General features: G+C 38.5%; 1 protein-coding gene across 1 annotated transcript in view; it reads right to left on the reverse strand.

Annotated features, from left to right (window-relative positions):
* Positions 1–14,126, reverse strand: part of PTPN13 (protein tyrosine phosphatase non-receptor type 13) — a 244,535-nt gene that overhangs the window by 69,866 nt on the left and 160,543 nt on the right. The window contains exons 12-19 of the mRNA XM_045284339.1: positions 13,739–13,892; positions 13,415–13,553; positions 11,606–11,758; positions 10,324–10,506; positions 8,916–9,078; positions 3,243–3,660; positions 2,973–3,067; positions 2,276–2,332 (exon numbers count right to left, since the gene is read on the reverse strand). Of these exons, the coding sequence (XP_045140274.1) occupies positions 2,276–2,332; positions 2,973–3,067; positions 3,243–3,660; positions 8,916–9,078; positions 10,324–10,506; positions 11,606–11,758; positions 13,415–13,553; positions 13,739–13,892 (1,362 nt within the window). The remainder of the gene's footprint in view (positions 1–2,275; positions 2,333–2,972; positions 3,068–3,242; positions 3,661–8,915; positions 9,079–10,323; positions 10,507–11,605; positions 11,759–13,414; positions 13,554–13,738; positions 13,893–14,126) is intronic.

Raw genomic sequence — 14,126 nt, forward strand, 5'->3', positions numbered from 1 at the left:
AGGGAGGGTGAAGAAGGGAGGGGAACAATGAGGAGCTGATACCAAGGGCTCAAGTAGAAAGAAAATATTTTGAGAATGCTGATGGCAACAAATGTACAAATGTACTTGACACAATGGATGGATGTATTGATTGTGATGTGATATGAGTTGCAAGAGCCCCCAATAAAATGATAAAAAAAGAGTATTTTCTATTTTTTTTTTTACTAAACTGATAAAAGGCATTTTTGCCATTCTACCTCAAAATCCTATAGTTGCAGTTATTCAGCAACATATAAATACATAAATAACAACAACAACGACCAAAGTAGATTGGCCTTTTCTCTGCAGGGGGCAAGAGGGGAAATATGGCTTTAGTGGTTTTAACTGAAACAGTACCCCAGCATATACTCAATTGATATCTGATTTAAATTCATAATTTTTTCCTATCAGAACTTAGATGAAAACATATCTCAGGTTCTCATCCTTGAAAAGATCATTACCCAGCTTCTTTCAAAGGTTTAGCTGGAGGACATAATCAGGTATTACCACCCTTGGGAGGTTCCCCTCATGGTCGCTGACCAGAGGCTGGCCATGCAGACACACCATCCATTCTGCGGAAGAAAGATGGGGTGTTCCTTCTGCGTAAACCCCAAGAAGACTCACAGCCTTGAAAGCCCTGTGGGGCAGTTTAATTCTTCTTACAAAGTTGCTATGAGTTAGAATGGGCTCGGCGTCCAGGGCTTTTGATATTGGGAGCATGCTTCCGGAGGCAGTCTAAAGAGTGAAGAGTGTGAGATCTGGACCCAGTGCATGCCTGCCCATCACAGCTCCTGCCTGTCACATCTCTGACCTCCTTCATAACTCAAACTAAGCTTTGATTCCTCTGTAAAGAGGAAATAACCACAGCACATACTTCATATAGCTCTTGTAGGGATTCCATGTGAAATAAATGTAACACGCTTAGAATAGTGCTTTGCATTTACTAAGGATTCAATGAATATAAGCCAATCATTAGTACCATTAGGGATATATTTATAAGTAGGCTATTCTAGGTATGCAAGTAGTCTAAATTCAGTTCACATAAGTATGGTCATCAGACTTTTTCTGTAATGAGCTATGGCCCCACTTGGGGGTGGGGTGAGAGAGAATTAATAAACTGAAAAATAGACACATTAAAAAAAAGAAATGAGAATCACTCCTTCATTTGCTGTATGTTTTAAGAAAACACTAGTATTGTTTTCTTTCAGAAACAAGGCTACTGCCAAGAGAAATCTTCCTTTCCTGAAGACGCAGTCTGTGTATTTCTGCTTGAGAATGAGGATATATACAAAACCACCCTGCAGTACTGGACAGTTCCTGAGCTACACAAACGGGAGTTTCAGGTAGTGCAACCTACTCTCAGGCCTTCCATTTTGCTTCGACCTACAGAAAAAGCAGAACTAAACTTTAAAGCTTCACTGATTTCAACTATATTGGTCATTCTGATTAGCATACATGCTTATTTTTTATAACTCCTCTGGTTCTTTTCCATTTTAAGAATCTAGAGGTAAATGTTTTCTGAAGTGCATGCAGAAGAAGTATATACATAGCACAGAAGCATTCTTGTCTACCTCCGAATGTAATTTGAAAGATCAAACAAAATAATGTACTTGAAGTATTTTGTAACATAAATTACTGGTACATTTGAGTCCACTGGCTTTCAATGCACTGAAAATTTCTCAACTTCTTTGTACAATTATTCTTTAAATTCTTCCTATAATGCTTAGAATACGACTCAAGAGTTCTTCACTAATCGGTTCTCGATTTAGCTCTTTATCCTTTCCTTTCCTGAAATGCCCCCAGATTAAGACTCTTACAGCTCCTTGAATCTGTTATCTGTCCTTGTGCCTCTGATTACGCTGTGCCTTTGACTGGTACTGTTCACCCGCTCCACGCCCCCATTAGACTTGACTAAATCTTCCTTCTATTTCACGGGTCAGCTCAAGCATCACTTAAAAATACACTCTCCACTTAAAACCCTATTTGATCAAAAGTATCTCTCACTTGAACTCCCCTGTTAGCTTTCCAATTAAGTCTGCGTCACTGACCCGACATTTCTCTAACTCATCAGAGTGCCTAAATGAAAAGTGACACCTCCTCATCCCCCGCTGCTGAGAAACACAACTCTCCACCAAAGCCCCCAACGTCTTAGCTTAGAGGCGAAGCCTTCAACATTAGGTCTAAGACTATCTCTCAAAATCTAAGAAAAGAGAAAATATATGATGGAAATGAGGGGAAAACATTTTTGTAAACCTACCATTTTCTTTAAAGGGTACTTGGGATGAAGGATTTCCAGAACTATGCATAGTCATTCCTGTGACATAAATTACATTATTAGACATTTTACAAAATGGTCAGACACTAGATAATTCATTTCTTCTGATAAATCAATACGAATGTGTACAACATTAAGGCAGCAATAACATTCCTTTTATTTACGCTAAGAAAAAGAATACTTTCCAGAATGAGCATAGAAACTATTTTTTAAAGTCCAAGTTAAATGCAGTAACTCTGTTTCGCAGAGTAAGTTTAAATACAAATCTATTGTCTTTGACAACAATGAAATGATCAAACAGATGGGTTTTACAAGGTCATGCTCAATTAAACTTAATGAAAAATCAAAAGCAGAAAGTAAATTCCGTTTATGGGTGAATCTTATGCTGATTTTTCTTTGTTTTGAAGCACTAATATGCTTTGTCTCTTCTACGTCTGATATGTGATGGATTCCCAGGTAGACCAAGGCATTCCTAGTAAAAATGGCTCTGAATCTTTGAGATCCCATTACAGGTGAGCATATTTTTCAAAAAGTTTATTCTCCTACACTATTATTCTAGTTATCAGGAACCTCCTTTTAAGTTATTTTTAGGTAATTTAGTAATTAACATGGTCTCATCTACTTTTCTGTGTAAGCACACAAGGTATGGGAGAAAGAAGGTAAGCTTGTTTATGCTGACCTATGCCATATACTTGACCAGTGTCTTCAATGGATGACTCTGATTCCTGTTTCCTCCTTTCGGGGCTTCTATTTAAACTTGCCAAAGACTTTGAACTACAGAGGAAAAAGGAAGGTAGGAGGGGGAAGTGTCAATGTTAAAAAAAAAAAATATATATATACATATATATATATATATGGTGAAAATAATAAAATGTCAAAACAACAACAGATGTATGAAATGTAGAATTTACAAAGATATGTAGTTTGGATTATTTAATAATGTTCTTACTTATTAAGCTTTGTGAATCCTGTCACAGAATCTGTGTCAGATCTCGCCATCTGGTGAAAGGGCTTTCCCACCAGCTCCTCAATGGTGTGTGTTGGGGATTCCACAGTGACCATGGCATTTTTCCGATGAGGACAGAGAGAGGCCTGACTGAGATCGTGGTATGATTTACTCATCCCTCTAGGCTTTTCCTCCCAGGAAGCTCTGCCACTCTTCTCTTTGGAATGGTTTTGGGATGGCTGGTAAAGCGACAGCTCTGAGCAGGACAGCCTCTTCAGAATCTCAGCTTGAGCTGACAGAGGTCGAACGGCCAGTTTGTTCAGTGTGCTGCTGGCCAGACTGCCAGTGCTGATTGCTCGTCCCATGTTAAATCCTCTAACGGACTCTGCTTGGAGATTCAGGCTCCTAAACGAAGCTCTCTCTACAAGGAAATAGGATTGCTTTACACGAAGGAAACACTGCAGTACCTTTATAAGAAGAGTTATTTTACTAAAGTTAATACAGCATGCAGTTTTTCAATCACTCTCATTGTCAGTCCAAGTAGGTAGCTTCCAATGTGTGGCAATCAAAGATTTTACAAAGGCGGTTTGAAGATCGAGGGGCTCATACCATCTCACCATCCTTGTCATTTTCTCAGGGGCAATGCCTGCTTTCCTACTTCTTTTAACGAGTCTCTTGGATGTAATAGTGGTTGGAGGTTCAGGCTTATTAACCCTACGTTCCCAACAATGGGTCTCAGTTAGAATTGAGAAAGGCGTTTGGCAGAGCAATTTTCAACCCTACTCCAGTCTCTACTCTACAATGTTAGCAGAGCAAGGATGGGGAGAGGCAGAGAAGAAACCTGAGCGGGCCAATTATGGTGAGGGCATGCCAAAAAAAGACGTGTTCAGAGGAGAGTTTTGACCAGAGAAAACGTTTTGATTATCATATTATGGACAGTTTCAGATATAAGGTGGTGATGGATGCATTGAATATACTAAAAAGCATTTTTATACACTTTAAATGGGTAAATAATACAGTGCATGATTATATTGCAATAAAGCTGCTGCAGATAATAAAAATAAGTAAAAGCTTAAGCAAGTGATTTCTTTAGTTATTTGAAACTACTGTGCCAATCCCACCTTCACCATGGTTTCACTGAGATGCAGTAGCCTCGGGGACCACTACATCAGAGAATTTTAGAACACCACAATTCTTTCATGTAAATAAAGGACTAGAACCAATGTTTTAGAATATTTAGTTGTTCTGGCATTAGCAATCCACATTCCAATGTACCCTCTTTGGTCCCCTAAAAATAGCATGTTCTACATGGAATACAGCTTGGCCACTATGTAAAATATCTGGACACACTTCCTTTTGAAAAGATGATGTTAAATGATCACTGACTTAGAATGTTAGATTCTGTTTCAACTATCGTCTAATTCAGGGGTATCAAGACTGCGGGCTGCATGCAACCCGAGGTAATATTTTGTGGCCCGTGATGCTCTGAAATAAAATGAAAAAAATTGTTATGAAAAAAATAGTGCGTAGGGGAGATGGAGGCAATACCATACACACAATTCCCTCGTTAACCTTTAACTACTGAAGATGAGTATACACGTGCCCCAGTCCCTTTCCTGGGGGCCTGTGGACCTATCTAAATGTGCTGACTCAGTTCCGGCGATGTTTGTAAGCAATATGTCTGCCACTCTCAGTGTCACATCATTTGAACAGATCTCAATAGTGAAAAGGTTAAAAAGAGCACCTGGTTGTGCTATGAATCATACCCAGTGGCAGCGCTAGTTAACATTTTTAGAGGGAAGCCATTACAATTGTGTATCATGTCTGTCAGCTGTCCAACATTTTATGTTTTATAATTATTACTTTGTTATATTTTCTGGTCACAACATAAGAGGTAGACGAAAATTAGTAAGAGGAAAGCACTGGCAAGTTTTGGGTAAAAAATAATAATTTTAGTTAAATACATTAACTATAATAAATGTTTATACAAAACCAATTTTATAGTGTTTTAATTATCCTATCCACATTTCTGAATCGTCCCTTCAAAATATAAATTTAGCAAAATTTGTAAATGTGCTATGGCCTGTGTGAATCTTGCCTGTTGCCCCAAACGGCCCGTGTTTTCAGTGAGTCTGACCCCCTGGTCTAATTCATAGGAGTAGTACTAACTGGTATTTCTTCACAGGCATAAGCAAGCAGGAAGGGTATGTGTCTGGGTATAATTCATCTCGGGCATAAGCAAGTAGGAAGACATTGAAAATTGTTAATGTTCACACACCAGAAATTCCAATTAATAATCATGTCTCCTAGTCACTAGGGAAACAAACCATCAATATCCGTTCTGTGAAGCACACCAAGTTAAAGCATAGAGTCAGCAGGTGAGTCCGCCTGGCTTTAAAATTCCCAAGATCAAATTTAACTTAAAAGATGGAGTTTTTATTAGAGCAGATGGCAAGATTTCTATTTTCCTTCATTTGGGGAGTAGCCTTTAATCTAAGAAACAAAATCGAGTCTTGGGTCTCACAGAGATTAAATCACTACTAGGAAAATTCCTTTATATCCAAAAGACTTCTTCACCCTTATGGAAAATGCAGAACACATTTTAAGTAGAAAAGTGACAGGCAGTTTAATTTAGGCCACCTCTGTTTTGTGAACATACCAGGGATTATGCTATTCACATCCAGGAATAGCCTGTTCTTGAGTAGGGCTTAACATACTGCATATCCACCTGATGGGCTCATGAACTGCCCACTTATCTGGTCTACCCCATTTATTGCCTTTCATCTGGAACCGACTCCAACATGGGCTGTCAGTATGAGAAAGGACATCAGAATCTGCTTATGTTCTAAAGTCAATGCTCCAAATTTCAAGCCAAAGGCTTGCTATTGCTAGTTCCACACCAAGCTGGCTATCTATACTACCCTATCTGTTTCTTCTCTTCAAATAGCTATGAGGCTCCGGAAAAAACCTCTTATTTTATCTTCTTGGATCCTAGTTCCTTACCAGGAAAAGTTTGGACTTAATGGCCACTGAATTCACCGAGTAGCCAATAGTCTGTAAGTCTAAAGTAGTTGTAGACATTTTCCATCCCATTGATCTTCTACAGGAGACATCGGTTATTTTCATTTGTATAGGCTATAGTGGAATACTGCCCAACTATACTACCCGTTGACCTGCTACAGAAGACAACTAGTGTATAGTTGAAGTCCCTTGGTGGCTCAAATAGTTGTGAAGTATTCTACTATTAGCCAAAAGGTGGGCAGTTCAAACCCACCCCTTGGAGGGTTCTTGTAGAAAAGGGCTGGAAATCTGCTTCTGAAAGATTACAACCATGAGAATTGCCCAGTGGAATACAGTTCTGCTGTCTAACACATAGCTTCACCATGAGTCTAAACCATTTTGATAAGAAATAGCTTGGTATTTAGTACCTAGCTAAAAAAGGCAAGCATTTACATCTAATCTGATTCTAAGCAGAAAATAATTCCCTTAAAGGTTTTAAGAAATCTGTGAAGGATGTAAGTAATATTTTGCTAAAAAATTTAAGATGCCTTCACTTATGAATTCAAGGATATCTAGCTGTTGGGATCCTAGAGACAAACTTGTGAAAGTAGAGTATCCCGTTTCATAGATAAAGAGATGGAAACTCCAAATATAGTCAGTTACTTCCTCAAGGTCACTCAGTAGGCGCGGTGGTGGTAATAGAAGTAGCAATGACATTGGTGATGATGGTAATGGTAATAATGATGACTATTTACTGAAAACTTACTGTGCCAGGCAGTTTTTCTAAGGGCTTTACATGTATGAATTCACTCCTTTTAACAACATTACAATGTGGGCGTAACAATTGTGATGATCATTTTTACAGAGGGGAAAACCAAGCCAGAGAGTTTAAGTAACTTGCCGAAAGTTTCAATGTGTGTAGGTAATAGCGCCAGGTTTTAACTCCTGGTGATCTGGTTCTAAAGCTTATGCTCTTTAACTATTACACATTATAGTATACTTGGGTTTAACAAATGTGAAGATGGAAAGGGGGACTTCATACTTTTGCATTCTCACTGTTTTTACTCTACCACATCTGTAATGATGTAATCTTCCATTGTGTAATTTTGGTGTGTATTAAACAGGATTTTAATCTTGGTAGGAAAGCTGTTAGCTCTAACAAGTATGACATTTCACTAAACTTTGAAAATAAGAATAGCACACATGCATTTTTAGCAGCACAAAGCAGGGAAAGAAAAAAAATATGGCAATCAGAGCAATGGTTATATTTTAGCAAGGCATAAAAATCCCTACTTAAGAAGGAAAGCCTGTTAAAATGCCGATTCCAGGGACACACATCCCAAAGATTGTTTCACCAAGTTTAAGGCGGGTTCCTAATATCTTCCTTTTTGAAAGCATATAGCCCCACCCTCACACCTTCATACAGATTCTGCAAAGGTTAAGAAACATCTACTGATTCTCTGACCATCACACCCATTCTGAGCCTAGTGGGAACATATCTTCAGTAAGATTTCAGGCTGTGAGACAGGAATTCACTACGGTTGTGTTGCACAAAGTAATTAGAGCTAGTCCACTAATTCTAATTGTTATTTTAAAAATCAAACTCTTAGGAATGTTTCACTCAGTTCTCTAAAACAGGCATCCTCAAACTATTGCCCGCTGAGGACATTTACCTGGCCCCCCAGGTGTTTTTGCCCCATTTGTTTTTCACTTCAAAATAAGATATGTGCAGTGTGCATAGGAATTTGCTCATAGTTTTTTTTTAAACTACAGTCCGGCCCTCCAACGGGTCTGAGGGACAGTGAACTGACCCGTTTAAAAAGTTTGAGGACCCCTGCTCTAAAACGTTACTGTACAGAACTGAATTTTGCATGTCTTTAATTTACCTCTGGGTCATGCAGAGTAAGCTTTAAATATTTCTGTTCTGAGTTCCCTCCCATCCCCAAATTGTTTAGTGTCATCTGATGATGTCTTCTGAGAAGACACTGAAACCACTACCGCAGCCATTAATGTTGGGTACTGTGGTTAATTATCTCAATCGTAGAGTATGGATGAACCCAAATAAAACTAACAAGGGGCAAATCTATCATCCACTACACTGTTACGGTATGTATCTCCACCTCAACCCCTGTCTTGTTCCCCATGTTTTTTCACTCCTCTGGAAAGTCAGCCCATTCATTTTCAACCTAAAGAAATTATCTTTGTTCTTCAGATTCCAATTCAAATGCCACTTCTCAACCATTCCAGCCATTCATCTATCTCGTCTTGTAATACAGAGTACTCAGAGTCTACCTGATATGATCTTCTATTATTAAAATCTTACACTACTACCTTTTATTAGTTTCATTTAAGTTGGCATTGCCTTCCTTAAGCAGGTGCAAGTGCACTGAAGATGGAGAGCATGGCTTATATCTGTATAGCATTCCTTTTGGCTAGACTACTGCTAAGCACAAAATGGAATTTCCCACAGGTACTCTTTGACATCGATATTCTGGGTGTGGTTTTCAAACTGAATATAAAGTTGAAATCTCGGCTTCACTGGGGTCACCTTGATAAAGTGGACAGAACCCTTTAATGCCTGTGTGCCTTATAACTGCCCAACCTAATAGGACAGTCCGTTCAAAATTTACGGGGAAAAGTCATGCATGCTTCCTAAAGGCATCTGCATTTCCTTACCAATGTCTTGGGCATCTTGGCTGCTCTGTCTTGCTCTCATCTGCAGCTGGAATTTATGCTGGGAGGAGCAGAGTTGCAGCAGGTACTGGCATACCTTACTGTTGTCTGTCTGGAAGGAGTGTTTTATTCCATCTGATGTATTTTGCAATGTGATTTTCTTTTTCTATAATATTAACCATGGGTATTAATCATTGGAAAGTTTCTCATCAGACATTTACATAACTAAATTCTGTGAACTGTAATAAATAGGTAAAGACATTCTTTATATTTTACATCACTAGGCATGGGTAATCCTTGATACACATCTAATATAAAAATATAATCCTATGCTACATATAAGTCAATATTATTTGTCAGATTTAGAAATGGTAGCCCAAATGAGACTGTTTTCCAGCCACCAGCAAGGGAAATGAGGTTTTTTTTAATTAACATTATTGGTCTTTCGAGTTTACATGACTGTTTAAAAAAGAAATATCAAGAAGTACTTGTTCTACTCCCTTAAGCAAGAAAATCTGACATTCATTAGGGGGGAAAAAAGCAAAAGCACTTGAATATTGTGTTGATCCTCTTTGGGGCAGGTCAATGGTGTTTTCGTGTTTCTCTAAAACACCACCATCGAGTCAATTCATAGACTCATAGAGACCCTACAGGACAGAGTAGACTGGGCCCGCAGGGTTCCAAGACTACAGATCTACACAGGAGTCGATTGCCTCATTTTTCTCGTGGAAAGCAGCTGGTAGGTAAACAGCCCAGTGTGTAACCCACTATCCCACCAGGGTGCCCTTTCAATGTTTAGATATCCCAATTGTGTTTAGATATCGCAATTATGTTCAAAATCAAAATATTATAGTTCATGAGTTTATATAACCATGATTGTAAACTATTCAGTTTTCTACTTTTACCTCCAGAGAGAATATACACTGAAACCAGAAACCTATGAACGTCCTGGAACTCGTTCATGAAATGCATTAAATCACTGGGTCATGGAAATTCAATCAGCACTGCTGAGAGGACTGGCCTGGTGAGCAAGGCATGGCTGCTAGGGATTATGATGCTTATCTTCCTAACGTACAGCAGGAGGGCTCCTCCATATGAGAAGCTACTACCATGAAATACTTTTGACTTAACAGCTAAGTCCAACTGGTTGCAATTTAATTGAAGTTAATTGAGCATATAACCAGCTAGGAATGTAGAGCACTTTTTCTAAATTTACATACTGAGAAAACTACAAACAAAACCTCAGTAATATTTCTATAATTAACAAAGAATTATTACATAGTATTAGGATATAGTAGCCCTACTGACTGGTAAGGTCTACATTTTATGTCAGAAAATTCAATCTGTTACATTGAGAACTGGCAATGTTTGCTTCAAAATAAAATACGAATGGAAGATTAAACAGACATACAGAAAAAGAAATCTTCTTGGTTTCCCTCCAAGGAAAGCGAAGGACTAAAGTGCGAATTCCATTGTGAACCTCAAACACGAGGACACCTTTAGAACAGACTCCAAGCAATATTCCTGTTTGCGATTTTTTCTCTGGGTGCACCCGGTGAAAATGAACCCCATATTCTGTCAGTCTTTGGCAGACCTGTTGGAGCAATATCATAGCAGAGAGTCAAACACTGGCACAAAAGGACATGAAGATATTGAAGATCTACCCAGGTCACTTAATGTAGAAATGATAGCCTTCAACAAGTGATCAGATAGAATTGAATATCCATTTGCCAAAAAATTGAATCGATTTCATGATCACAGACCCAACAATGAAATACAAAAGTTGATGGAAAAATTTCTTGATCTTTAATTCCATTCTTCAATATGCAATTTAAGTTCTCTTGCATAAGAGCTAAAATTATAAAATGTCAAGAAGTAAATCTGGGGTAGTAGTTTTTAAGAAAAAAAAATCAAACAATTCTGTAACCAGTATGGACTTGCCCGTCAGATCTAAGCGTTACCAAATTGAATTGTTTTAACTTTTAGAATGTGGTCTCATTTCAAAAGGATGGAGATACCACGAAAGCAAACGTAGGTAGGGTTCATCACAGCTTTCTCTCACCACTCTCAAACATCTCAGCCACATGACTTAGGAAAGTTATATTTCCTCTGTGAGCTTCAGTTCTCTTGTTTACAAAATGGCAATTAAAATACAGTCATACACAGATTAATTATTCACATAACATTCTGTGAAATTGGATGTCATGTGAGTTGGATGTTGCACGAACCCTGTATTGTATAAAGATAGCCTCTGGATTATTAACAAGTTTCATTCCTAAATCTGTCTTTAAGTTGATTTTGTAGGTAAATAGAAACAGGTACAGTTCATACTTAATATCAATCAAATGCCTATCTTTCTAGAAAAAAATTAAAGGAACCCTTCAGATACAGAACATCTTTCACATATTACAATAATAATAACAATGTTTTGATGTGTTACAAAGTAGTGCCTGTTTGTTACTATGAACCACTGTATGTACCGAGTTTTTAATATAATAGGCTTTGCAAGTGTTGAGGGCCACAAATGTTAGGTGGTGCATGATGATAAAGGGCTTTAGTCAACAAGTGAGATGAAATGATGCATAGTGTGAACTATATGCATCTTTTAGATGTCTATATCTCTAACACTTCTTTACTACTTTGAAGAATAGAAAAAAGTCCAAGGTCTACCATTTGTGCTCTTGCATGCTTACCTTTAAAAATTCTAACTCCGTCTCTTTTTCCGAAGCTCCCACATAGGTACCATGCAATTTGGGCAACTCTTGTTTAATGTGGGAAAGCTCAAGTTTCTCCATTACTCTGGCAGGCAAATAGTGCTCCAGTCTAAAGTAGGACACGCCATAAACCTAGAACAGAAAATGAGCGTTTCCATAAGTAAGCCTATTTGCTTAATATAGGGTTGAACCCTGCTCCTCCTTTTCTTATCTCGGCCAAGAGATATTTCAACTTCTTCCTCCTCTCCCCGAGGAGTGAGTTTTTAGATGAAATGCTAGTTTCTATTTTATTCATTACAGTCCAATGACCAAATTGAATAGCAAGCTTGTGGAGAGCCTGACATTCAAGGACCTCATTCCATTGCAAGCTCCAAGTAAAACAAAAGAAACACCAAATCATGTTGGTGATCTATTTCAAGGTAAGCACCGCAGGATCGTTTTCAAGTCGAATGGTACTCCACGGGGTTTTCAGTGGCTGTAGTCTTTTCCAAATGTCAAACGCATTGCCATCGAGCCAATTGTGACTCATGGTGACCTCTATAGAACAGGGTAGAACTGTGAATATCTGACACTAACTCTTCTCAGGAGTAGACAGCCTCATCTTTTCCCCAGGAAGCAGCTGGTGGTTTCAAACTGCTGACCTTGTGGTTAGCAGCCCAACATGCAACTTGCTACATTACCAGGGCTCCTGTGTTCTTTTGGAAGTAGACTGGCCGGCCTTTCTTCTGAAGTTCGTCCTAGTGCATGCAATTCTCCTTTTGGGGAGTAACGGAGCATTTAATCGTTTTAATCACTCAGTCCTCACTTCACTAGAGTCAGGACCAATGTCATGAAGCTGCTCACAAGTGCTGTGGTCACTTGTCCTTGTTTTCTATCTTTTTAAAAGCGCTTTGTTTTCATAAACATTGAGCCTTGCACATATATTCTCCAAATAGTGAGCTTTACTGGCTCTTGGTCTACCAAAGCACAGGTAAGTGTGGAAGGGAGAAAATCCCTTTCATCCACATTTGGTTGGTCATCCATCTCTGTGTTTAGTCTTTAGTACAGTAGTTCTTAACTTTCCTAATGCCGCAACCCTCATACAGTTCCTCATGTTGTGGTGACCCCCAACCATAAATTATTTTTGTTGCAACTTCATAACTGTAATTTTGCTATTGTTATGAATTATAATGTAAATATCTGATATGCAGGATGTATTTTCATTGTTACAAATTGAACATACTTAAGGCATAGTGATTAACCACAAAAAATATGTAATTATATATTGTGAAATATTTATTTCTAATTATAAATAAATGAAATTTTGTCCTGAAGCATGGTGCAGCATTGGGAAACAGTCTTCATGCTGGGTATGCGTACGTGGATGTATCTGCATGTGGGCAGCCCTGCCTCGAGACAGGATAGAGGAGCTGTGTCTCGGTTCCTAAAACCATCAGAAATGTGTTTTCTGATGGTCTTAGGTGATACCTGTGAAAGAGTCATTCTGCCTCCAAAGGGGTCGCGACCCACAGGTTGAGAACCGCTGCTTTACTAGTACTTGCAAAAAAGATGGGTAGGTGCTGGGCATATGTAGACTCCAAAATGGGATAATTTTAAATAGAAGCAACATCAAGTCCTGCTGTATGGGTCTATGAGAACAATGTACAAGGAGAAATCGGTCATTTCAAAGCACCAAACCAGCCTCAAAAAGCTCCAGACCTAACACTTCAACTAGGCTTCGTGCCCACTATACCACGGGTTAGGACATCAATACAAATATGGGCCTGGAAAGAAAAAAATGAATCTTACCTCTGGTTGGTAATCTCCATACTCTGCCTGGAGAGCTAAGGAAGCAAGCAATACGGAAGTCTCATCGTCACAGTGCATCCTCTCCTCTAGGAGATCTTTCCGCAACTGAAGATAATACTGGTGACAGGTCAGGGTATGTCTGAAACAATAAACACATACACACACATACAGACCACCTAGGCTTTTTATGGTGAAGCTGGGGTGATTTTCATTATGGGCGTGCATGTTTAGTTTCCAAGAGGATTAAGTTCCAAGTCCATTTGAATCAAACAGTAATAATAACAGCAGCACCCAGAATGTAAAATAAAAACTCTGTGCACTCACTGTATTAGACTAACATCATCCATAAAAAATTTAATCCGGAAAAACATAGTAAAGGGAACCGCGGCTTTGCTTTTCTTCTTTGGTTCTTCTTTCCATCCCTCCGGGGCCACTTTGGTTAATTTTAAATCAGGGTCAACAAAGAAATATTCATTATCTAAAAGAGAATGAGAAAAAAATTCAGATAAAATTTAAAAACAAAAAGCAAAACATTACTGTTTTCTTAATTTTTTATTAGACTTATACAAAATTGTGTCCTAGAGAGAAACCCAACTGTTAAGACCGATGGACCTGTATTCAAGACCGGCCACGTAATTTACTATCTGTGTGGCAACAAAGGAGTCTACTTCTCCAGCTATCAGTGTTCTTGTCTGCAGAATAAGACAGTGCT

The sequence above is a fragment of the Echinops telfairi genome, unplaced genomic scaffold (genome assembly GCF_000313985.2).
Source record: "Echinops telfairi isolate 266 unplaced genomic scaffold, ASM31398v2 ScPeMD7_7468;HRSCAF=8506_0, whole genome shotgun sequence".
In the NCBI taxonomy this organism is placed as follows: Eukaryota; Metazoa; Chordata; class Mammalia; order Afrosoricida; family Tenrecidae; genus Echinops; species Echinops telfairi.